The sequence below is a fragment of the Nelumbo nucifera genome, chromosome 1 (assembly GCF_055504915.1).
Source record: "Nelumbo nucifera cultivar China Antique chromosome 1, China Antique-T2T, whole genome shotgun sequence".
Lineage (NCBI taxonomy): Eukaryota > Viridiplantae > Streptophyta > Magnoliopsida > Proteales > Nelumbonaceae > Nelumbo > Nelumbo nucifera.
In genome coordinates, this window is record NC_142649.1 from 67,676,706 (window position 1) to 67,703,525 (window position 26,820).

General features: G+C 36.8%; 3 protein-coding genes across 6 annotated transcripts; 2 read left to right on the forward strand and 1 right to left on the reverse strand.

Moving 5' to 3' along the window:
• Positions 1–2,193: 2,193 nt before the first annotated feature.
• On the reverse strand, positions 2,194–7,381 carry LOC104594129 (GDSL esterase/lipase At2g42990-like). 2 transcript variants are annotated; one of them, XM_010254289.3, is made up of 4 exons: positions 6,879–7,381; positions 4,004–4,117; positions 3,628–3,883; positions 2,194–2,596 (listed from the first exon to the last, which is right to left on the reverse strand). In XM_010254289.3, exons 1-4 carry the CDS (start codon positions 7,245–7,247, stop codon positions 2,403–2,405), a joined length of 933 nt encoding a protein of 310 aa, XP_010252591.1. In that variant the 5' UTR covers positions 7,248–7,381; the 3' UTR covers positions 2,194–2,402. The 2 variants fall into 2 exon arrangements, with proteins under 2 accessions (XP_010252591.1, XP_010252590.1); XM_010254288.3 differs by having other exon boundaries at positions 3,628–4,117; positions 6,879–7,377.
• Positions 7,382–13,920: 6,539 nt separating this feature from the next.
• LOC104594407 (GDSL esterase/lipase At4g26790) lies at positions 13,921–19,512 on the forward strand. Of its 3 annotated transcripts, XR_016084403.1 has the most exons (4): positions 13,925–14,920; positions 15,027–15,516; positions 15,681–15,990; positions 19,256–19,394. XR_016084403.1 is itself a non-coding variant. In XM_010254695.2 (3 exons), exons 1-3 carry the CDS (start codon positions 14,507–14,509, stop codon positions 19,447–19,449), a joined length of 1,098 nt encoding a protein of 365 aa, XP_010252997.1. In that variant the 5' UTR covers positions 13,921–14,506; the 3' UTR covers positions 19,450–19,512. The 3 variants fall into 3 exon arrangements, 1 of the variants encoding a protein (XP_010252997.1); XM_010254695.2 differs by lacking the exon at positions 15,681–15,990 and having other exon boundaries at positions 13,921–14,920; positions 19,256–19,512; XR_016084401.1 differs by having other exon boundaries at positions 13,930–14,920; positions 15,027–15,990.
• A 5,490-nt stretch (positions 19,513–25,002) lies between these two features.
• Positions 25,003–25,569, forward strand: LOC104594128 (uncharacterized). The gene has a single exon (XM_010254287.3). It carries the CDS (start codon positions 25,003–25,005, stop codon positions 25,567–25,569), a length of 567 nt encoding a protein of 188 aa, XP_010252589.1.
• Positions 25,570–26,820: the final 1,251 nt, after the last annotated feature.

Below are 26,820 nucleotides of genomic sequence, written 5' to 3' on the forward strand. Positions count from 1 at the left end.
AATATGATTAATATGAAATATTAGATATGTGCCTAGTTTTCTATATTTTATTTTTTATTTTTTTGTATTTGTTTCCATTTTACAAGTTTTATTATTTAACTATAACATCGTGGATTGATCCATTTAACTTAGATGGTTGAATTACTTATCCATCACCAAGATGAAAGAATGGTGTCATTTTTTGGTTGGTTTTAAACATGAGTTTTGTATTGCTAAAAGTATTGGATATAGATCTAATTGAAAAAAAAAAAATTATTTGAAGAAAAAAATATACAATTCATTAATGATAAAAATAGCTCAAATATAGGATTTAATGAGAGGAATAGGAATTAATACCTTAAATATAAGATTTAATGAGAGGGTATTGAATGAGGTAAAAAATAGTTCAAATTACATTTTTTGCCCTCACAATTAAGGGCATTTTAATCAAGAAAATAATTCAAAGAAAGATGATGGGAGTCAATACCTTAAATATAAAACTTAATGAAAAGGAATTAAATAAGGTGAAAAGTAGTATATTTTAGTCAAAGAAAAGTTCCACATATACTCTCATTTGTACTTTTAATAGTAGTATAAATATAGATTTATATACACTAATAATGGAATTTTTGCATTTCAAAAAGTAATGCAGAATTTGTACCACCTTCTTCTTATGTCAATTCTCTCTCATACAAAGTGGGGGTGGGGGGGCATGGCATCTTGCTCTTTTCCTTGTTTCCAAAGGAATAACTCTATTCCCACTTTCATTCTCTTTCAAATAAAGTGGGAACATATCATTTTACTTCCAATTTTGGGGGTGTTTGGGCATTTTAGGGAGATCAATACAAATTTGTGAGAAATATGTATTTGTGTTGTTACATCATATGAGTGTCTTCGATTTGAAAATATATGTTTGTGACTAATCATCGCCATTTGTGATTGAAACACCAAATTTGATGTTTTAGGTAGAAATAGCAATTTGTATTTTAACCAATTCGAAGAAAAAATCTCTCTCATACAAATTTGTATTGATGCACTAGAGCACTTGGTCCAAAATGCAACAGCAATGCACTATTATTGTACCAAACACCCCATTTATTTCTCACAAACAAACAAAACAAGGTCAAAATTGAAGGAAAAAATAAATCAAAATTTTCACTTGGTCCATTTACACAGCCATGTATTTATGCAAATGCAAATGAAACCCACATTGCAAATAAGGAAAAAGAAAAAAAAAAAAAAGTAAACTAAAATGCACTAGAGCACTTAACAATTATATTTGACTTCAAATCAGGCCAATGAAATACAAAAATTGGTGATTATGTTTTGAGATTAGCAAAAGGGTTTTTGTATTCCAAAACCATACCGCCTTTTCTGAAAATGAAAGTATTGGTTTTAAATCATCATAGACCTTCTATTATGTATGTTGTGATTGTGTTTTGAGACACATATAACAACTGCTTTATTCATGGTTCATTTTTTGGATTCAATACATTGTCATTTTTTTTCCTGTAGTTTACATGTATAGAAGCAATTAATTTATCACCATTTAACTTTGATCATATACCCATTGATTTATATATAATACACTAAAAATATAATATGTTAAAAAGCAAGAATGCATATAATATGTTAAAAGTAAATATAACTATATATCTTTTCACTTGTATAAAATATATATTGCAATTTATATGATATAGGTTTATGCTTCTTTTTGAACCATGTGGTTGTATTCAAAAATCTACATTCCATGGAGTTCTAAAAATTGAGGATTATGCTGAATCAGGAACCATGATTTGCTGGTTCTAAAATCAGCAACAAAATGAAAATACCTTTTAGAACGAATGGTTGTATTAGTGAACCATATTAACACAACCATGAAAATTGAAGAACACCTTGATTTTGTTAATGTGGTGGTTGTATACATAACCCAACACCCCTAGATGATCAATAGATATTTTAGTATTCAAATCTGATTTGAAAGAAGATAGAAGCATTCATTTTGAAAGACCATAGACCATCCCTAATTGCATGAAACATGCAAATTTATTACTGGGCCTCCCATATGCCCCTAATTAAGAAAGACCAGACAGGTGGTCTTTAGTTATAAGGCCAATCAATGTGGGTTTATATAGAGGCCCAACCATTAAGAAGAAGTTGGAAATCGAGAGTCAGAGTCCAAAACAAAATTTACTCAATCAACTCCTACTAAAATTAATAGATTGGTTGCTAGTCGTTTTCTCCAACCAAACCATAAATCTTCAGTTCAGACTTCAGGTGGCTATTTATTTATATATTGAATGAGCCCTACTTCTACGGTAGAACATGTACAGAGGTGCACATTGACAGCAGCATTATTCAATTGAGATACATCTGTTTGGCAGAAATAATTTCTTTAAAAAAACTAATAATTCCTGCATCAGTCATAAGAACCCAGCCAGGCTTGTTCTCATGAGATGATCCGCAAGTATACTACATATCTTCTCAGTTCCATGAATAGCATCCCAAAATATGTATTTGCTGGCATCAGTGCATGTGAGTGGGTTTGATTTTGTGCAAAGAATACCCATTTCAAATATTCCGGTCCCACAGCATCCCACCTCCACTGTCTCGAATCCTGGGCCACAAGATCAGACCAGAAGAACAACTTATATGCATATTTTCATTCTGAGGTTTAACAATGGAAATTGTAAATCTGACAAACATTTCATCAACATTAGGTTGCCATAAAAGTTCCCAACATTGCAACCAGTGTACTGCCCTCCGGCGTCTCCAATACTTAGATTATTCTTATTATTCTTATTCTTTTTATTTTTTTTGGGGGGGATAAAAACATATAAATACAAAGATATTCCCCTCCAAAAGGCTATTAGCACAGTGTGAACACGGTTCTATAACGACTGAATCCATACTCACTTGCTGGGTTTCTGATTTCTATAGGGGTAGGCTATATTTATATCAATATAAAATGGATGGAAATTTTTTTTTTCATCATCAGTAGTGTTTGGTTGCAGCAGAAATTTCATCTGCACAAGTGTAAATGTATGAAAGCATAGATAGGCTGAGTGTAAATTTTGGATTACTTTTGTTTCATATTTGACATTGTCTTGTTTGTGAAAAATAAATTAAAAAGTAAAACGGTGCAATCCTACCCTATATGCAAGAGAATGGAGGTAAGACTTAGGAGTAGGGTTATTTGTTTGGGAGTGAGGTGGGAAGCAAGATGATGTGGAGGCCCAACTTCATAAGTCTATGTGAGAGAGAATTGAAGGTAGAGGAAAGTGGTGTAAATAAGTACAAATTTTATATCAAGTAGAAGTGTAAATCATCATTGCAAATAAACATATGCAAAATTAAACCAAGTACAAATTTTGTATTTGATTCAGATTTGCACCAAGGTTCAAAGTATCGATACGTATTGTATCGGAAGTTTCTCGATACGCCCCTACAAAGGGTGTATTGGGGTTTTGACCGGTTCAAGGGGTGGACGGACCACCTTAAACTAGCCCCTCTGAACTGGATTTGAAAAAAAAAAAAAAAACTACCGATACTGTCCGATACACCTCTACCGGTGTATTGGATGTATCAATATTTTGAACCTTAATTTGCACTGCAACCAAAAGCAGCCTAAAGGAACACAAAACTTACCATACAAATGGGGTTTCTCAATGGCTTCCAGCATGGTATAATATATATCGGAGAGCACCAACCCGATTCCCTTGAGTTGAGAGTTTAGCTTGTTTATAAGGGCCACTAGCTTCGAATTGAACTGCCTGGAAACCAAGTTATAGTCCTCCCTGCAGGCACACCCGTCTTTGATATTTGAAGCTCTCTCAGCTGGCAAACACCCCATGGGAGGAAGCCCACCTATAGATATCTTTCGAGCTCCCAATCGATATATCTCCTGAATGAAGTTCTCAGCGATTTCAATGAGAAAGCTTTGGTATTCTTCAATGGTGAATTGGGATGATCGACCAGGAAATGCAAAGTAGTTCTCCAGGAAATCATTTGTCCCTATGCTTACCATGTACAATGCTTCATTCACTATCTGCTTAGCCCTGTAATTCCCCAGGTACCCCCTCAATCTCCTTTGGTACTCTTTGAAGTATTCCACTTCTTTCCAGAGAGGTATTACAGACTGTAAGTGCAACTTCAGTGAATTAGATCAATTAATGGAACCATTTAATTTCATGCTTTAGGGACGAGACTGGATCTGCTCCTCACTCAGCGCACCTCACACCGACCTTACAGGCATATCCCAGTATTTATCGGAACATCTCCCGTACTTATATATTGTTAATCATAGGAAATGTTTCCACTGCATGGTGGGATGTGCCTGGGAGGTCAGTGTGAGATGAGCTCCGTGAGGAGCAGATCTGATCTCTATGTCAGGAGGTTGGGTAGTCCTGTTGGAATCGGAATTGACCTGATAGGGTCTGTACTCTGTAATTTTTAGACAAATGGGTTTGACCCAATAGATTCAAGAATAATAAATATATTAAAATTATTTTACATATATATATATATCAAGACCCAAAACCAACGTAGGCCTGAAATCAAAACCAATCCAATCGATTCAGGTCCGTCGGATCGGACCCAACCCATTAATAGCCTTATGCTGCTGATGCAATTTGATCAGGAGGAATTAATTTCTCAATCTTTTGTACGACTCATAAGTCGCAAAGTATTTAAAGAAGCACATGGGGTTGGTTGCTCTTGAGAGAAAGATGGGATATTGCCTTTACTTTTTATTGGAATAGAAGATAGTACTAAACATTTTGTGGCCCAAACGAAATGGGCTTCACCTAATTATGCTGAAAAGGACCTGAGACTCTGAGAGTCCATGCAAGCATGCATCGTCTCTTCTTTTTCTGCAGCTTTGTAAAATTGGATGGATCCACATTTTCAAGCCTACCCATTTCTAATAGACTCGTTCCGGTTGTATGGTTTTACAATTAATGCATCATAACTAATCGTTTGGATCCATTCTCTTCACCCGTTGTTTGGAGAAAAAAATGGAAATGAACCCATTTCTTGAAATCCTGAAATGACCTCTTTCCAATTTGTTGGAGATCAGAATGGTTTTCATTTTCCTTTTCATATGTGCTCCAAAATAAATTCTAATATTAGCCCCAACCAAACATGTAGTGTTCAAATTAAGAGGCTATAAAATTTGTAGTTAATTATTCTTTGGACTCAATTGGAAATAGTACAAATACAAATCGAGTTCAAAACCTTGCATTTTGCATTATTTTGTATGCATTTACATTGTATATATTTATATTTATAGTTTTTTCAAAATGATTTACAAATACAAATATATACAGGACAAATACATATACAAGGTTTTGCATTTTTCCCAAACTGAGCCTTGATGGCCATTAGAACCAGAACCAATACTCTAGTCTCTATTATATATAACCTCTAATTTATGCTACAAATGTCATATAACTTCCTTTGGAATCATGCACATTGGGCTGGGCTACCTATCACAAGTGAACATGCCGGTGTTTACGTGAGTCTCATCGGCCCATCTGTACTTAGCATTGGCGTGTTTACTCGTGAAAGGTAGCCCAACCCAGTGCACATGGTTATGTCTCCAACTCATCCGGACTGTACATTTGGCATGGGATCTGTTACAAATAAAGTGTTGTATGTACAACAGCTTTACGTAGCCCAATCATGATTAAACACAACGGCTATCTATGCCATGGTTTAAAGTATCGTACACCCCACCTGAAGGGTTGTATCGGTATTTTGTACCTGAGGCTCAGTTTGGAAGGAGTACAAATACAAATATGTACAGTGAAAATACATAAAATAATACAAAATACAAGGTTTTGTACTCGATAAATTTGTATTTGCACTCCTTCCAAACTAAGCCTAAAGCATCATATTTTTTTTATTTTTTTCTTTCAAAACTTCAGAATAGATCTTTTAATATTATTTAACTATTAAAAAACATTTTCTTAAAATACCATAAAAAACAATTTTCGGAGGATCATCATATGATATAATATGCCTATACCAGTCGTATTAGGGGTGCAAGTTGGGTGGGTTGGGCCGGGTTTATGGTCAACCCGGGCCCAGCCCTAAAATTAGGGCTTAAGGCCCGAGGTCAAGCCTGATTTTCCCAGCCCGAACTGTAATTTGATGCACTCGATCCCTAAAAATAAAAAAATCTAATTTCTTGGGCCCGAACCCAGCCCATGTAAAATTTTGGATTGGGCCGGTTCGGACTAGGGTTGGGCCCGCAAAAGTTGCACTAGGTCGTATCTATTAATACTTTAAACCTTGATCCGTGCAGTATCCTTTTTGTGGTTTCGATTGTATTGTTCCTTGTTTAATCCATATGCTCAGTTTGGAGAGTACAAATATAAATATCTGCAGCGCAAATACATATAAAATAGTACAAATTAAAATGTTTTGCACCACATTTGTATTTGTATTCCTTCCAAACTGAAGGAAGTTTGCTTCTTCTTCTTCTCTCTCTCAAAGGTTTTTAATTAACGAAGGAAAGATAATAGGCCTTCACAGTTCACATTTTCGTGGGTGTGTGTATATATGTGCGCCCGTGCAGAATCGTGTTTCATCATGTAGCCAATTAATAGACTCTGGACTGAATGCACCCACACAGTGAGGAATCTGGAAAATTTCTGTCCAAATTTCTCACCACCGACGAACTGTCAAAGCAGCAGGAGTAACGATTCCTTCACAAGAAGAATCAACCCCAGGCCCCAGCAGTTGGAAGTGATGGCTGCACTTTCAGTTTCAGCTATATATGATCACCACTTCAAGATCACTGTAGCTCGACCATCCACCCCATCGATATATATGATTCATGATCAAGAAATAAACAAAAATTTAGCATGAGCAGTAGTATTCAGTATTCAACTTACTAACACATCGGAAGTAGCATTGTCAAACCCAGTTCCAGCAGACGCAAAGCAGACTCCGGTAGCGAAGTCCTTGATACTATAGGTGGGATCCAAATACGCCGGTACCGTTGGCTTGATTCCAAAAGCCTCCGACACGAAATCAGTGGCGATCCTGCCATTACAAAACCGGCCAGTGGGCTTTCCACCTTCGAAATCTCGTCCATAAGGCTGGAAATTGCTTCTGGCAATGGTTGGGATATAGTTATTGTTGCCTGAATCAACAGAAGAGTCCCCAAACACGATAACTGCAGGAACCTTTGCCTCCAACATGCCCAACATCAATAACAATTCCAGCAACAAAAGAAGCCACGACATGCTTTCATGGTCCATTCTCACCCTTCACCTCCTATCTCCTCTTCTGCTGTCACTCCCTGTAAGCTGAAACATTTAAGTTTTGATCGAAGCTGCGTGCACTAGCTACGACTAGTAATATTTATGCAGATAATTAGGAGGGAGGTGGGTCGCATGGGAGTAGCTTAAATGCAGTAATGAGGTTGCCGGAAGAACCGTTGGCTCTGTTTGTGATTTGTTAAGAGGCAACAGTAGTACTCTTCTTCTCTGACAAATGGGACCTCCCCGTCTTAATTAAATTACCTTTACATATTTGTATTTATACTCCTTCCAACCACAGGATTAATTGTTTTCTTTCCACAAGCGTTTTGATTAAAAAGAAGAAGGAAACAAAAAATAGGATTAAAGAAAGTGATTTATTGATTATGGGTTGTGGTGACATTCTTCACGGTCAATCCTCTTCTTTAATTAATTAATATTGGTTGGGCTGTGTTAATGCTGTACTAATACAAATGACTGACCACACGAGCATGCTCGGCAGCCAACACCTAGTTAGGTTAGGTGTAAAGCATGATGAGTTAATATCGGGACCCGGGTGCTATAATAAGTCGTACAGTATTGGGTTTGTTGCAAATAGTGCTAGATGTTGCAGAAAAAAAAATTGAGCTCATGTTAATATCTGAATTGATCATTTTAACACAGTAAAAGGAAAATTAATAGAGAATTAAGCTAGCATAAATCTTGATTGTGGTTGTATGATTGTATCAATCAGGATACGTAGGCTGATGGGCTCCTCTTATTTCTAGAATTGGGACCTGAGTGTGGGAGATGAAATGGAAAGCGCGGATAGAGGAAACAAGGGAAAGGCAGGACTACAGCCTACAGGTTCCAATTGCACCTTTATTATTATTTTGGACAGATTTGAATGTCAATGAATTTACTTGCAACTTACGTCGAACAACAAGCCGTCCTTTGATTATTAATTGCAAGCATACAGATGAATTTTTGAATGTCTGGGTTGTCTAAGACGGGCCGGCGGGCCGGCGGGGTGGTGGGTTGTCTAAGACAAAGACGTCACCATCAGATGATACAAACTTTGCAGGCCCATGCCTGAGAGTCCTTGTTTCTTTGAAAATTTTTGAATGTTGAATGAGTTGGTAGACACTTTTACCTAACTACAAGTTGGAATAACTCTTATTCCAGTTGTGCGGCAGAATGAACATGACTAGCAATGTGTTGTGGTCAGCAGATATGGATTAGGCTTTAATATTGGCCCCGGAAAAGTGGAAGTATATACCTACTTCCTGGAAAGAGCGAAACTTAGACTGTAGCTTATTTCCATGCAGCAGAAAGCTAGAGTTGTAAATCCGGCTGTGTCAGGTTTGGGTTTTTAGGCCCATGGCTGGTATGACAGGACACGATAACACGGGCCATGCTGGCCTGGGCCCATGGTACAGCACGATATATATTACTAGCGAGGGCCTTATAATGCATGGAATGGGGCACCCCTCAACCCCGTAAGTCAAAACACCCTACTCCATCCCCGCCCCAACTCCAGTGACGGGGCAAGTTTGGGGCGAGGCATCCATTTCCCACCGGGGATGGGGAATCCCCAAATTTTCCCCACCCTGAGGCAAATACCTAAAAAATCTAATTTATGGATATTTTACAAATAGGATTATGGAAATTTGGGGGTATTTTAAGAATTGAATTATGACAACTCAGGGGCATTTTATAAATGAAATTATGGGATTCTACGATTATAAGAATATGAGGAAAACTTAGAGATATTTTAAAAATTGATATTAAATCTATGGATATTTTACTAATTTACCATCAAGTAGGGGTGGCCACGAGTTGAGCCTTTCACGAGCTATTCGAGCTCGGGTCGTGAAAAGCTCGGCTCAACTCGGTTTAAACCAAGCTTCGAGCCAAATTCGAGGCCAATATATAGGCTTGTTTGCTAATCGAGTCGAGCTCGAGCCCAATGAAGCTCAAATCATGAGGCTTGCAAGCCTAGTATTAAATAAATAATTTTTATTATATATATACATATATATATATTAAATAATTTTATTATATACAATGAAATTTTTATTAATCTAATATTTTTATTTTTTATGTATAATAGTAACTAATTTTTATAACTATTTTTTGTATATATAATATTAAATAATTTTTATAATTCTTAATTTTTTGTTTAAAAAATAAAAAATAATTTTATACATATAATTTTTATTTTTCAAAAAAAAATTATAGTTGAGCTCGAGCTTGAGTCGAGATCGAACTTGCAAACTATGAACCGAGCTGAGCTCGAGCTCAAGTCTCTATCTCGAATCGAGCTTGACCCTGATACTATTCCTGCGAGCCGAGCTCAAATAGCCAAGTATTCGACTCGGCTCGGCTTGAATCCACCCCTACATCAAGTTCGAGGAATTATATGCAAACCACATCTCTAATTTGGAGCAAAAATATTTTCCTTGTCCCCACCCAGCCTCTGCTCCATCCCCGTTTAAGATTTGAGAAAACTTGTCCCATTCGAGGCGGGGCAGGGTAGTGCCCCAGTTTTAAAACGAAAATTGTTATACCTACAATTCTAATAATTTTCTATAACTAATTAACTAACAGTAAATTAAATAACAATAAATTACAACATTTTATGATAATTTCCAAAAAAAATGTTGAAATTGCTATTGGTTAGTAGTAATCTGTAGTAAATTAATTATTTATAATAACATTAAATCAATGTAAATTATTTACTTTTTAAGCCTAAATTATTTACTACTAATAAAAGTAAATATAATTATAGTAAATTAATGTAATTATGGTAAATTACATTATTTTTAATTAAAAGTAAACTATTTGTTTTTAATTAATGTAAAACCAGGTATGATCGAAGTCAAGAAAGTGGTCTAGATCGGTGTGAATAGACTTAATAATTTTCCAAAATGATTTAATAATTATTTATTGAAATAATAATAATGGATTGTTATTTAAATAATTATGAAATGATTTTTGATAGATTAATTTCCTAAATTTTTAATAATTATTTAGTTAAAAAATAATAATGGATTATTATTTAAATAGTTTTAGAGAATATTATTTTCATAGATTAATTTCATATTTTTTAATTATTTATTTAGTTGAAAAATAATAATGGATTATTATTTAAAGAGTGTTCCTAAAATATTTGATAATTATTAACTATAATTATTGATTTTATAGAAATTAGTAAATTACGCTAATTAGTAACATATTTTATCAATAAACTATTATTGTAAAAATTTAATGAAAATATTAAATTACAATGATTAATGTAAATTACGCTAAACGTTGAAATTTTGAACATTTATTAATAACAAAAAATTATTAAATAATGGGTTGTTTATCAGCTTTTGGTAGATTATTAAATTATTTAATGTTTGTTAAAGAATGGATTATTTCTGAAATAATTATTTCATTATTTTTGGTAGAATATTTTCTAGAAATTTTTAATAATTTTCGTAACTAATGGATTATTTAGCAATAATGTAAGATGCCTTAAATATATAGGAAACATCAAATTCCCCTTATTCCCCTCTCTTTTCTTGAAATAATGTCTATAGATATAAATATTGTTTGATTTGTGGGGAGAGAGTGAACCCAATGGGAAGAGAGAGGAATGAAGAGAGAAAGGGTGCTGAGATGGCAAATTAGGAGTGGTGGGAAGGGGGAGAGGAGAGAGAATCAAGGAGAATGCAAAGTTGGGGTAATGGAACAAGGAGAAGCAAGGTGGCGTGGACCAATTGGTTGGGGTAATGCAAGGTTGTTGATCGATAGATAGATAGATAGATTTTCAATTTTATTATACTATTTTATTCTAGTTGTATTGTAATTTTTTAATTTTATGTTATTATTTCATATATAAACAATTGTATACATCAAAATTCATATAAAATAGAATTTTAATATATTTTATTAATTTTTCTATTTTGTTAATTTATTTTAAAATTTTTGTTATTTTTATTATTATTATTATTTTAAACATACCTCTCATGGCTTGGCCCAACCCAGCCCACAACACAATCTGGTCCCACTTGTAAGGGTGGCCACAAGTTGAGCTTTTCACAAGCTATTCAAGATTGGCTCGTAAAAAGCCAGTTCGGCTCGATCTAAACTGAGCTTCAAGCCGAGCTCGAGCCCAATATATAAGCTCGTTTGCTAATCAAGCTTTTGCATATATGTATAGATACGTACATGCATACATACATACATACATAATATGCATGCATACATATTATGCATGTAAAAAATAATAAATATAAAAGTATTATACGTATAAAAATAATATATATACATAAATAAAAAATATTATATATAATATTTTTATTTTTTATATATAATAATGACTTAGTTTTTATAATTTTTAATTTTTAAATGTCAAATAAAAATAATTTTTTTATAAAACACGTGGTTCACAATCAAGCTTGAGCTTACGAGCTTTTCACTTGAGTTCAAGTTTCTAGCTCGAATCGAGCTCAGCTTGAGCCTCAAACTTTATTGGCGAGCCAAGGTTGAATAGCTAGATATTCGGCTCGGCTTGGCTCGAGTCCACCCCTTCTTGGGCCTGAGCCATGGGCTGTGTCGGGCTAGACCTCTGAAGCATCCGAGAGGTAACAAGCACAACCCGTCACAACTCAATTTACTCCTCTACAAAAAGCTTATGGCTGGTTTTTTTTCTGTGAAATTTTGAAAATGTATATAAATCTAGTATTAAATTGGCTCCATTTGGGAAGAGTGTAAATACAAATATGTTCAATGGAAATATTTCTAAACCATGTATTTACATTATACATACTTGCGTTTGCACTCTTCCCAAACTGAGGCCATGTCTGGGAGTGCTTAAGTTAAAAATAAGTGCTTAAAAACAAGTGCTTATTCAAATAAGCACTTATTTGCATTTGACACGTTTTGTAGTCTTTTTCTCCAATAAGCATTTGTGACTATTTTGTCCTTTATTTTCTTTCAAGTTTTCAAAATATACCCTTATGAAAGCACTTTTACTAAATTATTTTTATAAGAACACTTTTGTGAAAATACTTTTACGAAAGTACTTTTATAAAATTCAACTAAGCATAATTTTATAAGTGATATTTTAAAATTCGACTAGGAATAATTTTGGAAGAAAAAAATTGAATAAGTGCTTATTGTATAAGTACTTAAAAAAAGCTGGAAATTTAGACTTAAAAAATAAGTTCTTATTTAAAAAAAAACACTTATTTTGGGCTTATTTCCTAAATACTAATTTAAGTGTTTAATAGTCCAAATAAATACTTATTTTGAATAAACACTTATTTTTAAGCACTCCCAAACAAGGCCTGAGCCAAAGAGAATTTGTTTCCTGTTTATTGCTTCCATAGAAACTGTATATATGTTCTTGACATTCAATGCCACTTGATGCAGTAATCTCTCCTCTAATGTCTCGATCTGCTGCAATGGAGGGGATTTTCCAATAAAGAAAACCTCTAAAAATTACTGGTTTAATTATGCATGAGCGTTTTCTTTTTTTGGTAAAGTAAAGGTGAGCTACACAAGTCTGGGAGTAACCTTTTCCCAAAAACCGTGCCAACAAATGAACTTTAGAGGCCTAGGAAGCACAATGAGAAAATTGCTAACAGGAGAAACTGAGTCGAGAGTATGTTTCGCCAACCAATAAGTTGTCTGGTTAACTTCACAAAAGGCATGAAAGAAAATCACAGCATATGCATGAGTGTTCAAGAGTGATAATGAAATCAATTTACCCCATGAGCCATTGGGGTTGGACGCCAAAATGGAGCAGTCTCATGCTCAATTTGAACCCATTAAATAGATGCGAAAGAGCTGGATGGTGATAGGAGAAACGTTGGGCTCCTCCTCCGCAGATTTTTATTTGGGCAAAGACCCTGAGGTGAAAGTATGTATTTACACCGTTGATTAGGAGGCCATTATTGATTTTTTGAGATTTACATCATTGTTGTTTGATAGTAGTCACAGTGTGTGTCATAGGTCTGTTAAAGGGAGTCCACGTGTCAAGATATTAGATAGTACCTTTCAATAATGGGATATGGTTTGAAGGTGGTTAGTGGGTAAGTAAAATCGGGTGAGTAGTAGGACTAATTAAGTGGGGTACGTTGTTAGTGACATGTAGGGATTAATTTGATTTTCTGTTATTGTATGCCAAATACGTCTATAGTGCTTGTGTTAGTATGTAGAAGTGGGGTACGTTGTTAGTGACTGTGGGTAAGTAAAATGACTCCGATCTCCTGCCCACGCCTACCCACAATACACTCTCTCTCGTGAATTGGATGCGTAGTAGTACTATGCAGAAGATGAGCTATTCTCCATATATGATTGAGATAAACGTGGGCAAAATTTCTCGTGGGCAGGAGATCCTGATTCAAATAAAATGAGGTGATTAGAAGTCTGACAAATTAAGTGCGGTACGTTGTTAGTGACGTGTAGGGATTAATTTGATTTTCTATCATTGTATGCTAAATACGTCTACAGTGCTTGTGTTAGTACATGGCTGAGTTTAGTGTTTAGTGCCATATTTGGGGGGTTAGTTAGTTCAGAGAGTCATGATAATTTGAGAATTAATTGGAGTCTATATATATTCATCGTTTTGTTTTTAATTAAAAATATAAAAAATGATCAAAACCCATTGTCTGAATTGACAAATGGTTTTGGGGATGAAACAGAACCGGTTCCCGAGTCAACCGGTCTCACCATTTGGTCCGGTCCGGCCCCACAACGTCCCGCGCCACATACCGGCCATGTATTACGGCGGGGATGTGCACGTTTTGGGGGCTGATTTGAACTCAGATAGATATATGATAAATTGGTGAGAGCTTAGCCTTAATTGGCAATGGTGAAAGGGCCACAACAGGAGACTGGACATGCAGCTGGTCCCGGCTTCCTGCTCTTGGCTCATTGACAGGACAGCCTAAAATATAACGTAGCATGCCTGATCATGTGAGTATGTGACTCGAAGCCCTCACAATTTCTCGTGTCGTCTCTGCCACCGTTCCCTTAAAAACTGGCGATAAAGTGGCTGCCGTCTGGTTGGCAGCTAGGAAGTCGGAACCCTCACAAATTTCTGACAATACATAATGGCTCTCCCGATCTGTTTTATTACAATAATTGTTGAATTTAACCATTTAAGAAACCCAACCTTCTTAGCTGCAAGCCTGCAACGAACGCTTCCCAGCGGCCAGAGTCCCAGATAGCTTTACTCTTTCATTCTCTACCTGGTTCATCTTCTTCATAATTCATAACCTTGTATGCATGTTATCGTGCAGGTGATCGAAAGCAGTACGGTAATGGCACATCAGACCATTCCATGCCTCTTATTAACTCATATTGCCTTGCTGCTGCTTCTCGCTCACCAAACCACCGCCAGAGTTCCTGCCGTTATCGTCTTTGGTGACTCCTCAGTCGACTCGGGGAACAACAACCAGATCCCAACCATACTCAAGAGCAACTTCAGGCCCTACGGTCGTGATTTTGAGGGAGGAAGACCCACAGGACGGTTTTCCAACGGCAGAATCCCATCCGACTTCATCTCTGAGGCTCTTGGAGCCAAGCCGACTGTCCCTGCCTACTTGGATCCAATGTATAACATTACAGACTTCGCGACCGGAGTTTGTTTTGCCTCTGCCGGCACCGGCTACGACAATGCCACCTCTGCCGTATTAGTAAGTGTCCTGTGTATTTGTGCATGTTATCTATTATTGGGTAAGCCTAGAATCATCTTGTTCCTTTGTTTTCATCTCATCTTCTGCGTAATTCCGGGCGCTGCAGTCTGTAATACCTCTGTGGAAGGAATTGGAATACTACAAGGTCTACCAAAGAAGACTGAGGAACTATCTTGGGGAGCAGAAGGCGAATGAGGTATTGAGCGAAGCCTTGTATCTGATGAGTCTGGGGACCAACGACTTCCTGGAGAATTACTACATGTTGATAGGCCGATCGTCCCAGTTCACGGTGGAAGAGTACGAGAACTTCCTCTGCGAGATTGCTGAAAATTTCATTAAAGAGCTCTACGGTCTGGGAGCGCGGAAGATATCTTTAGGTGGACTTCCTCCAATGGGATGCTTGCCGCTGGAGAGAACCCTCAACTACATGTTCGGGAGTGGTTGTATCGAGGATTACAACAGGGTGGCCGGCGATTTCAATATGAAGTTACAGAGTCTGGTAGCGAAGCTAAACCAGGAGCTTCCTGGGATCAAACTGGTCTTCTCAAACCCATACGATATCCTCATGGAAATCATTCAGAATCCATCTTCATTTGGTAAGTCCTTGTTCTCTTTAATTTCTGTTCTTTTTCTCACTACTCACAAATTTCATGCATGGCGCGGGTTGGTTATGCGCATTGCCTTGGATACATGATCATACATTGTTGTGGCCCCACCCTAAATGACATGACGTCGTGGTGGGACCTGCACATCCGCACAGAAGAGTTATGGAGGTGCTTCATCGGCTCACCGCCAAGGTGAAATGTTAGTAAGGACCAATGGTTATATGACACGTAAGGTGGCCATTCGCTTTATTCGTTTGCAATTTGCATAGATAAGGCAGTTGGGTGGTGTTAGGGTGGACCTACGACGTACGGAGTAGGAAACAAACTACTTCTCTGCCCCAACAGGATGCATGTGATGGTGGACACCATTCCTCCCACGGAGAAGATTCGACGAGTACCGTCATGGACCCGAATCCTAGTTGGGGCCCACGTGCATGGACATAACATGATGAAACATTACAAGTGGTGAGTGGAGCTTTTGACTATTCGAACATTGTCGCATTCCGAATCCTCTAGGTCTAAGGAAAACTAGGCCAATAAGGACACACCACGTCATCCTCGCGTGTAAGTGGAAGCTGACGTGGTTTTATCACGATTAGTGCATTTTAACGTGTATTACCAATAGACCTGTTCATAGGGCTGGCTTTTGCTCTTTATTATCATAAATTTTTCAGGCCCGACCCCGAGCCCGGTCCTCATAAAAAGCCTAAAGCTCGGGCCTGAGACCGAAGCCCGACCTGGGAGCCTGAGTGTTGGTGCCCTTTGAGGATTGAGAGAATGGTGCTTGTTAAATTCGTCAATTCCTGGGAGTTTGAGAGTGAGAATAGAAACTGAGAAAAAGAAGATAGAAGATGACAACAGTGACAACCAGAGAGAGAGACAGAGAGAGACGATCTGGATCTGTTGGCGCCAGCCGCTGGTGCCTGAGTTCGCAAAATGAAAACGGTGCGCCTGGGTTCTGGTGGCGCCAGCTGGAGAGAGAACTGAGAAGATAGAAGACCTAGTTCTAAAAAGAGAGAACTGAGAATGAGAAGAAAGAAGATGAAAATGGTGCTAGCTAGAGAGAGAGAGAGAGATCACCGCCGAAGAGAGAGATGACTACTTCCAGTGGCATCGTCCGCCGATGACTGAGTTCGCAGGTGCAGTTGGGTTCGCCGGTTCTGAGAGTTGAGAGGGAGAAATGAGGGCCGCTTCTGAGAGTGAGAGTGAGAAAGGAGAATGAAAAGAAAAATTTTAAGTATTTAGGGTTAGAGTTAGACAAATTAGGAAAAGTCGGGCCAAGTCGGGCTTTTTTAACAAATCCCGAGCCCGACCCGTAAAATGATCGGGCTTGGGCTTTTAGGCTTGAGGTCAAGCTCGCGGGCTAAAACACATGCTCAAGCCCTTCCGGGGGCCGGGCTGGCCCGTCAGGCTACCCGGCCCATGAACAGGTCTAATTACCAAGAAAAAGAAATAGCTTTATGTAGATATGTTTTTTTGTTGAGTTGTTGCAAAAATTTAGGTCCCGTTTGGTGTACAGGAATATTAAAGCTCATTTCGATTATAACTGTTTGATTGAGTAGAATTGGAATATCATTTTCATTTCTGATGAATTGGTATTCTTCCATTTGAGGGAATGTTCATTCCCTCCCACTCCCTTGAAAATAAAATCCCATTTTAATTGAATTTAATACTCATTTCAATTTCTATCTAAATTAAACAAACTATAAAAATAGATTATTCCGGATTCTAACTGTAAACCAAACAGATCTTTAGTTAAATTGACCAAAACACCCATATACAATACGCGTGCTGTCTTAGAAGCTCCAGTGTCTCCTGACATTTATTGAAAATTGGAATCACGTCAAGACGACCACCACCAAAATTTTAGTCCATTTATTTATTTAGAGCAACTCTCTTAAGTTAACACACACTATTGTACTTTAGACGTACCCCAGGATGTATATAACATATTTATATATATGATAAGTCATAGGGTTAGTTAATTGAGTGGAGTGATCAATAGTACCGGTTTTCTGTGGGTAGTTGGCAATTAAATTTGGGGTAGCATCGTTTTTGGTGAAGGGTCAGCGTTGGTTGAGTGGGCTGGGACCTTTGGTAGCTCAGAAGTCAGAAGCACTGTATTTATTTTAACATGTCACATACTCACATGGAAGTGAAAAACACTGGGTTGGGTGAGCAAATGCTAAACCCTAACCCTAAATGTTGTGGTTAGGTTGATCTACGGGTCAATTCAGGTTATTCTTAAAAATAATAGAAATTTTATAAAATGAAAAGTACATAAAAATGTTAAAATTAGAGGAATTAATTTTAAAAGTCCAAATATAAAACAAGAAAAATTTTGAACATTCAACAATTCAAAGAATAAATGATAATTTGTAAAGATGAAAGAGAGAAACCTTCTAAGAATATACAAATAGTTTCATTTGGACCTAACAATCAGGTCAATGGGTTGACCTATGACCTAACCCAGTCCAACCCAACCAATTTTTTTTTTTCGGGTTGGATTAGGTTAAGTCATTCTCAAATTCAGATAGCTAAATATGAGACCCTAATCCTGTTTTTACGGGTTGGGTTGGGTTGGGTCAGGTTCATGGATTGGGTCAACTTTTTGCCAGATCTATTTTTGAGAGTTCAAGTTGGATTTTTAACCATTATCCTTATTTTTTTATTATTTAACTAGTTATTCAATTATCTTATAGACTTATCCAGTAAAAAATGAATTAATTTAGGCACATTGATCATTCTCAAACAGCTCCTTTTTAAAAATAGAAGTAGGGCCCACCTTTTAAAGGGGTGATTGTTGGCACCCACTCCCATGCAACGGTTAATGAAAGGGAGAATGATGGTTCAACCCAGGGTCAGAATTAATAAGCATAAAATACTGTTGAGGTAGATGCCAACTCGGAATTAAAGCTAATTCACCTGCGGGCATTGATGCATAAATGGATAGGGTGGAGGTAATTTGAACTTTTGAAATATTGTAAATCTGCAGTGAAAATCAAAATTCTGCAATAGACCTGTCCGTACTTCTCCATTAATGAAAATGCTGCATGGGGATATGCTCTCTCTCTCTCCAAATCTGCAAGGCCAACACCTATTCGAATTTTCAAACTGGCCCGTTCATCCACAGAATGACAGATGCCAATCCGAAACATGAGGGACGGTCCAGCCGCATACGTTATAAGTTGACGGTTGAGCCACTGATTCGGCAGAAAAACAAAGAAGTGCAAATCAAAAGTTCAAAACTCAAACCAAAAAGAAAAAATAACAAACTATAGGCAAAATCTATGATACCAGACAGACATGGTACCAAGAGAGCTTTGATCAATTAAATCATCTTTTGTTGAATTTTTTTCACAGCTCTATAGATAAATTGATAAGCTAATATTTTTTTTCTGTGTTTTTAATACAGTTAATTAATATATTAATTAATCGATTAAGATAAATTAGATCAAATTTGACAATTTTTTTTTATAGTATCTCAACGTGATATGAACATAAAAGAGGTTCAAAAATCAGTTTTCTTTTTATAAAAACTAAAATCCTTAAATTTTGATAAATACCACCTGATTGATCACCTCTCCCATGATACCTTTTGAGTGATATTAAGTTTTTAAGATATTATTAACACAAGTAGGTGACATTCTAATTATTAGATTATTAGAGTGCTTATTCGCCATTATCTCCTTAATTTTATCTTATACATTATTATCCTATGTGACAACAGGATTCGAGAGTGTTGCAGTGGCATGTTGCGCAACAGGAACATTTGAGATGAGTTACCTCTGTGGTCGATTTAATCCATTTGCATGCACCGATGCGAACAAATATGTATTTTGGGATTCCTTCCATCCCACAGAAAAAACAAATCGTATCATCTCTGATCACCTTTTGAATACCGCTCTTTCTGTGTTTTTCTGATAAATTATCCAAATTCATTAATGTCTATACATACCTAATTATATTATTAATTTGCCCATTTGATGTTTCATTTGTACTATCTATCTTATTAAACAATGTTTTTGGTAAGAAGAAGATGAATAGTATTTTTATTTTTTTATTGATATTATTTTTAAAAAATTAATCTATTTTTTTAAATAAATTAATTTTTTATTGATATTAAACCCCAAAAATTGCCCTTATATACTATTACCCCTTCAAATTTTAACTTATTTTATTTGATTACGAAATAGATTAAGACAAGAAACAGAATAAAATAAGATCCAAAACAAAATTAAATTAAAATTTACATTTCTTCATTTGCACTCCCATGCATTTATACTAATGTGAATAAAACTGCACAGCAACCAAATACAGCAATATTGTATTTGTGGCTTGTACTTATTAGTCGTTACACCAGCAGGCAACTGAATCCCATTTGATACAAAATTGATCAGAGTTTCTTGAAGGGTTAAGAAAAGCTACAGTCTGTGTCGTGAACCATATGAATTGAAAATATGAAACGGATTTGTTGCTAGCAAACATATATAATGCTCATATGGATTTGCCATGTGGCAACTTAAGGAATATTCTACAACATAATTAGTTTGGTTTTTAAAAACAAAATAACTACTACATCAGCAAAACAACAAGGTCGGTTCTCTCAACTGTCACATCAGCAAAACTCTATCGCTTTTTGCTGATATGGCAGTTGTTTTTTTTTTTTAAACAGAAGAATGCAGGATGTAAAACACCCATTAAGTTAACACGTAAGCAAAATTCTTTCATCACCTTCCATGCCATGTGATAAATAAAACAAAACCATCTATTTTTCCTATTCACTAATATGCACTACTTTACCCAAAACTTTTTCTCATCCTTTCATGCTGATTGTTGGCCCATGGGCCTTTTTTCTTTCTCAAGATTCACCGGCCCCACCATATATGGGAGGAACAGGGCTTTATTTGGTTGAACAGAAAATAAAATAAATAAATGGGACGGATCTTGTAAGTACAGCATAAGTAAACACATTAAATGAGTATTTGATAAGTATATTGACAATTGCCAAAAGTGGGTTTTAATATTTTTTAAATGTGGGTAAGGGTATTTTAAGGGACAGGTGTCAAAAAGAATTTTAAGTATTCATTGAACGTGCTTACAAAATTGTGCCTACCTTATTCAAACAGCAAAAAAAATTGCGGCATTACACCATTGCTAATACTTTTGGTGTATTATTTGGGCATAAGACTCAGTTTGGGAGGATTATAAATGCAAATATGTATATTGTATATATAAAATTTATAAATATAATATACAAGGTTTTGCATCGTACATAATTGTATTCGGATTCTTACCAAAATATAAGGTTTTGCATTCAACATATTTGTATTTGTATTCCTTCCTATCAAAGGCGGAGCCACCAAAAACATGAATTTTCATGTCCCATCCGCCAATCAACGTAAAGCTTTTGGTATTTGATGAGAGAGAAAATGGATATCGAAAGGAAACAGTAGAAAATTAAAACAAAAAAAGGAAGAAAGAGAAAATATTTTTCTATTAATTAACTGTTTGAGAGTAAATAAAATTACTATAGGGAATTTGGTAATTGGAGTAAACGCCATATTTTTTTACCAAAAAGAGCCTTGTTCATGGGCATGGGCTGCCAGTGTTGGAGACCTAACCCACCATTTGCTTTTGGCCTACACAAATTTTTCCAAGCTATGGTGTGTTTGGCATGACAGTGATCGTTTCCTTGCCACCAGAAATCCCCAGTGATCTTGTCCATCTGTTTGTCAACCTTGTTGAGAATCATGGTGGTCATCATGGAATAAACTGGCATGGATTGTATGACTGATTTCACTAGTGTGGCTTTACCCTCATGGGAGAGAAGTTTGCAACTCCATGCTATAATTCTTTGTGTGATTGATTCGCTCCAGCAGTTCTGTGTGAGAGATGGTCTCTAGTTTGCATTTGAATTTGTGCAGGCCCACCAGTGAGTTTTTGACTTTCAAAGTATGACAAATGATTTTCTGATGTTGTCTGGGCATATCATGGTTTTTAAAATCGGATCGAACCAGATGGTCGGATAAAAAACCAGGAACCAGTTAGGTGATTGATTTCTTTTTTCCTCAAAATCGGATTTTTGCAAAAAAAAAATATTGATTTTGTCAGTAAACCACTGACCCGAGTGGTTGAACCGTTCAATGATTTTGAGCATTTTTTATTTTTTTAAATTTTTTTGTCAAAATAAGCCGATCATTCGATTTAAACGATCGGACCATTCAACCCGGGAACTGAACCCCTACCGATTCATTATCCGGGTCGGTTTTAAAAACCTTGGGGCACATGGACAGCCTCGTGGGTGATTTTCGATTTGCACATAGATAAAATGGGAGTGATTTTTTTTTTGCATTTGCACTCGAGTCTTACCAAAATATATTGTCAGCCCAACGTTAAAGGGCACCAAGAAAATTTAAGGGATTTTTAAAAATATTGGTCTCACTCATTCCCATTACAATTTTCTTGAATTTATCTTTATTTTACCAAAAAGTTGTAGCCATCAAATTTAAGAGAAGCTGTGGCAGTTAAGAAACCCAAAGAAATGTGAGATTAATTTTTGCTTTGTCATTGACAGCCAAACACACAAGAAGAATTTGCATTTCTTGAATTTATCTTCATTTCATTTGTTTAAACAATTAGACACAGCCTCATAAAATATTTATTTTTTGGCGACAGAATTTTCTAACCATCCAAATGTTCTCATATGTTTCCTTTTGAAGCCACCGTTTGGTCCATTTCTAACCAACTAAACATAGCTCAGCGCCCTAAGCCATTCTAGATTGCCATGAAAAATGGTAAATTGTATAATTAATGACATAGAAGTAAAGTTTAACTTTTGAATTGGGTCAAACCTCCAACGTCACCATTCACCTAAAAAATAGTTGGGTTGGATGGAAGATTGGATAAGTTAAGGTTAAAATATTCCAATCCAATATAAAGCCAGCTTGCGAGAGCTGAGCTGAAGATTTTAGCTAAACTGGTTCATAATCCCTCCGAATAAATTTATGCTGTGTATATGTGTGTGAAACCCACCTTGGGAAGCTAGAAGCTACTGTGTTTCAGTCCTTTCAGAGTTGGTTTAGGCTGTCTTAGGCAATCTAACTGATCCGATCCAAATGTTTATATATATATATATATCATATAAATGAGAGCTTATATATTTGATTTATAAAAGTTAAATTTAAATACCATATATCATATATATCATATATGATTAATAATTAATTATATATTCATAACACGTGAGATATTTTCGAGTTAATACATGTTGTGGGTTTGACGAGAAATGAAGGTCTAGAGTGAAAGATGTGGTTGGATTAAGGTTATAATTGATAATTTAAATTAGCTGAATGGAATGGTTGTTTAATAGGTTATGAGCTCTAATATAAAGGGTGCGAGTTCCATGTATTTTATTTTTGACATGAAACCTTATTATCGGCTCCCCAGGAGTTCGACTTCAATAAAGGCAAAACCCGTTTGAATAGCTTTTATGGGAGACTGGACCTGTTCTTCACAATTGGCGCCTCACACGCACATCCTATCATACATTGGGATTATCTTCTGTACTTATTAATAGATATTCATGGGAGATGTTCCCAATACATGGTGGATATGCGTGTGAGGCGCCCATTTTGAGGAGCAGATCCCATCACCCTTTATAGCCTTGCATTAGGAATATCCCCATATTTCTATGCTTTATATCATGGGGAGATATTCCTAATGCAAGGTTGAAAAAGGAGGTTGGAATGGTGTGGGCACAAGCTTGTCCTAAGGGAAGCTGATCTCATTTCACAACCCACTGAATTGATCTACTCCCCACTTACCCTTATTCACACGGACCTCACAACATGTAACGGTTGCATATTGGAAACATCTTCTCTGCTCCCCTATTCAACTAGCTGTGGAGCCAATGACGAGGTTCCACGCCAGTATTAAATTTATGGGCCCTATTATAAAAAATGCGGGTCCCATGTATTTAATACTAGTGTGGAAACCATTGGTTCTATAGCTTGCTGAACAGTTAAAACTTGGTTAAACCTTGCTCCATACAAAACGTCACGTTAAGTAAGCATAATGAGTGAAAATGTAATAGTTGTGTGGCATATATCCCAATTAATGTGTCTTTCATACAAACATTTTTGTTCCATTAGACAAAAATTATCCATTACTTTATTATCTTTATCAAAATAATTAAAAATAAAAAACAATGAAAAAAAAACCTATTATTTTTTATTTATAATTATTTTAACAAAGATAATAAAATAACGAATAATTTCTATCTAATGAAACAAAAACCTTTAGACGAAAAGCACATTAGCTAGGATATGTATCACACAACTATTACACACTCACTCATTCTAATTACCTAACATGCCTACTCCATCCGGACCCGTCAAGATACGTGGGGCTCTGATATAAATTCCGTTGAGATCGATTTCCATCAGGACAAGCCTATGCCCACACCGATCTAAAAATCTTTTCCAACCTTGCATTGAGAATATCTCCCCATGAAATAAATGCAAGGCAGTAAAGAGAATATCTCCCCATGAAATAAAACGTATCAGTATAGAGATATTCTTCTTCAATACAAGGCAGTAAAGGCTGCCAACCCAGCAGCAGAGTACTCGCTTGTGCAGTTGTGCCGACTGCCGGGATACAAATAGGCCTATCAAAGACAAGTGTGGAGTCAACTGTATAGTATCAATCCTCCTGCCTGTAGATTATAGATTATTTTGTTGGATCCTCGTTGGGCTTTACTACTTTAGGCGTGGAAACATCAGATCAGATGCTCCTGCCTTTCGGCGAAGTGAATGGGGATTTTGGGCTCCACCTGGTCTGCTGGTCCCCGCGTATAAAGTACCGTACCTTACGTGTCATACATGCATGAACGACGTTCCATCAGTGGTTCAGAAATGACACACTGGAAGCTAAGAACCAGTGTTTTTGTGTTCAACTATTCTGGGCCCCGCTACCGGTAGAAAAGTCACCCCAATGGTCCAAAAGTAAGGGGCCCACACTTCACAAGTCCAGAACCAGCCGAAATCATCTAGTCCACTTGATCTTTAATCGTGAGAGAATCTCTTTTGTAAGAACCATTTAAACCAAACAGCGATGTACGCGTAACATGTCATGGGTGTTGGACCCACCACCAAGCCACCAATACTGGGAGTGGTAGGTCCCATCATATCTCTACAATATACCGTGCTACGCATGCACACTGTATCACTGTACCGTACTGCACAGTGCGGAATTACCGCGTTGCATAGGAACGCTCCCCAAAGATTCTTACGATGACTTGATGGCCGTTTCTCTCTCTCTTCTCTCTCTGGTAAAATCTAACCCAACGACCCTTCAAACTTCAAAGTTCAATTCAACCCTCGCCTCTGGTGTGCCTCTCGTCCTGTCCATCTAAAAACCAGAATATAGAAGAGCTGTCGAGAAAAGAATCGAAAAAGGAGAGAAGACTGATCGGGAATGAAGAAGCTCTACAGAAAAGGCAAAGTTCACCCATCGCCTCCGGTTGTCTCTGACCACCTCGCTTTCCTTCCTGCGACGATTCTGACGCTCACCTTGGCGCTGCCCCCCGAAGATAGGGAAGTATTGGCTTATCTTTTATCTTGCTCCGGTAGCTATTCAAACACTTCCGGCGGTCGAGCTAAGAACAATCAGAAGAATCTTACTGGGGATCACCCACCTTCTTTTCACTGCAACTGCTTCCGGTGCTATACGAGCTATTGGGTTCGGTGGGACTCTTCGCCTAACCATCAGCTGATTCATGAGATAATCGATGCTTTCGAAGATAGTTTGGTGCAGAAGTCCAACATCAAAAGCAAGAAAGAGAGGAGGAAGAGGGTCAATATTTCGGATGACGGAAATCGCTTGGAAGAAAGTCCGAGTAGGGAGGAGCTGAATAAGTCGGAAGTAGTGGAGGAGAGTAGTGATGACATTGGTGGAGATAAAGAAGTGGAGGAGATGGAGAAGGGTTCTGTGAGGAGGTTTGTGAGTTTCATCGGGGAGAGGATCTGGGGTGTTTGGGGCTAATAAAATGAAGAAAATCGAAAAAAGGTTTGTTCAGTTCAATCCTCTGTTAAAGGAGTTTTTTTTTGCTATGTAGTTTTTCCCTGTTCTTCCGCAACTTTTTTTTTGTGTAAATTAACTTTTTTGCAATGTAAAAATTAAAAAGAGAACGAGTAATTTTTTCATTATTCTGAAGCTCCATTTCTTCTGCTCATAATCTGTGCCTCTCTGTACATTTCTTCGTTCCTATGGGTCTCTCTGTTTTTCTTTTTCCTTATAATCAATCGGTGGGCATGGAAGCAGACCGAATTTTTCTGATAACATGATGAAATTTCAGCGGATAGTCGATCAATAATCAGGAGGATTCTAAGTTTCATCCGCAGCAACTGAAGCGTCATCTTCATTTTTTTCAACTTGTTATTTATTCCTTTTGCCCTTATTCCGAGTTCCCTTTGAGTGTTGAAACATCAATAGAAGTCCCATTCTCCTTATTTTTAATGTTCTTTATCTCTGATCATTCTGATTTTTTTTTTGTTGGATTGATTATCTTTTACGTTTCAATCCATTTTTGATATGGTTTGTATATGGGGCAATAACCAGCCAACATTCGGAATAACGGAGCCGTTAGAGGGAAACTGTATTTGGGGTGTTTTCTGAGTTTCTTTCTTTCTTTTGTTATTTTCTCTCTTATCAGAATCTAGGAATTCTAATACATAGAAGATAGAACTCGTGAAGCTGCAATTCCAAAACTCTATAAAAGTGCCTGTTTCTTGATTCCAAAAAATCTGCACTTGATTTTGTTACAGAGAGAGAGAGAGAGAGAGAGAGAGAGAGAGAGTGTGCGTTGTGCTGAAACAACGGAAAGTCGGAAACATCTAATTGCTTATTATATGTTATCGCATCTCGAGTAACGAAGTGGGTGGAGGTGGGGCTCGATTAAAGCCGAGAGAGGGTGGCCGACCCATCTCAAACTTTTTCCACTGTTCCCCAAAACGCATTTATTCTTTCAATGCTTGAATCTTTTATTGTCACGAGATCATGGCAAATTACGAAATAGGTCAGTCACCACTCACCAGTGCAGTGCCCCTTGGGAAGAGCCCAACAAGCAAAGGAATTGAAGGATCCTCCCTTTGGTTATTAGTCGGTTCGTAATCAGTTTGGTTAGGTAGGTTGCTTCTAGCACGACCACATGAATCTGGGACACCTTAATTGAGGGTAATATGGTCATTAAGTTAAAATTGCCTATTTACACCAACCTATTTCTCTCTCTTACTT

Bases quoted from the DNA above. Each gene is read 5' to 3' on its own strand.
- LOC104594407 (XM_010254695.2), top strand. From the start codon at position 14,507: ATGCATGTTATCGTGCAGGTGATCGAAAGCAGTACGGTAATGGCACAT. The intron at 14,921-15,026 runs GTAAGTGTCCTG...CGGGCGCTGCAG, and splicing joins ATGCCACCTCTGCCGTATTA to TCTGTAATACCTCTGTGGAA. The intron at 15,517-19,255 runs GTAAGTCCTTGT...ATGTGACAACAG, and splicing joins TCAGAATCCATCTTCATTTG to GATTCGAGAGTGTTGCAGTG.
- LOC104594128 (XM_010254287.3), top strand. From the start codon at position 25,003: ATGAAGAAGCTCTACAGAAAAGGCAAAGTTCACCCATCGCCTCCGGTT.
- LOC104594129 (XM_010254288.3), bottom strand. From the start codon at position 7,247: ATGGACCATGAAAGCATGTCGTGGCTTCTTTTGTTGCTGGAATTGTTA. The intron at 4,118-6,878 runs GTAAGTTGAATA...TTGCACTTACAG, and splicing joins ATGCTACTTCCGATGTGTTA to TCTGTAATACCTCTCTGGAA. The intron at 2,597-3,627 runs GTAAGTTTTGTG...CTTGTGGCCCAG, and splicing joins TGAGAAACCCCATTTGTATG to GATTCGAGACAGTGGAGGTG.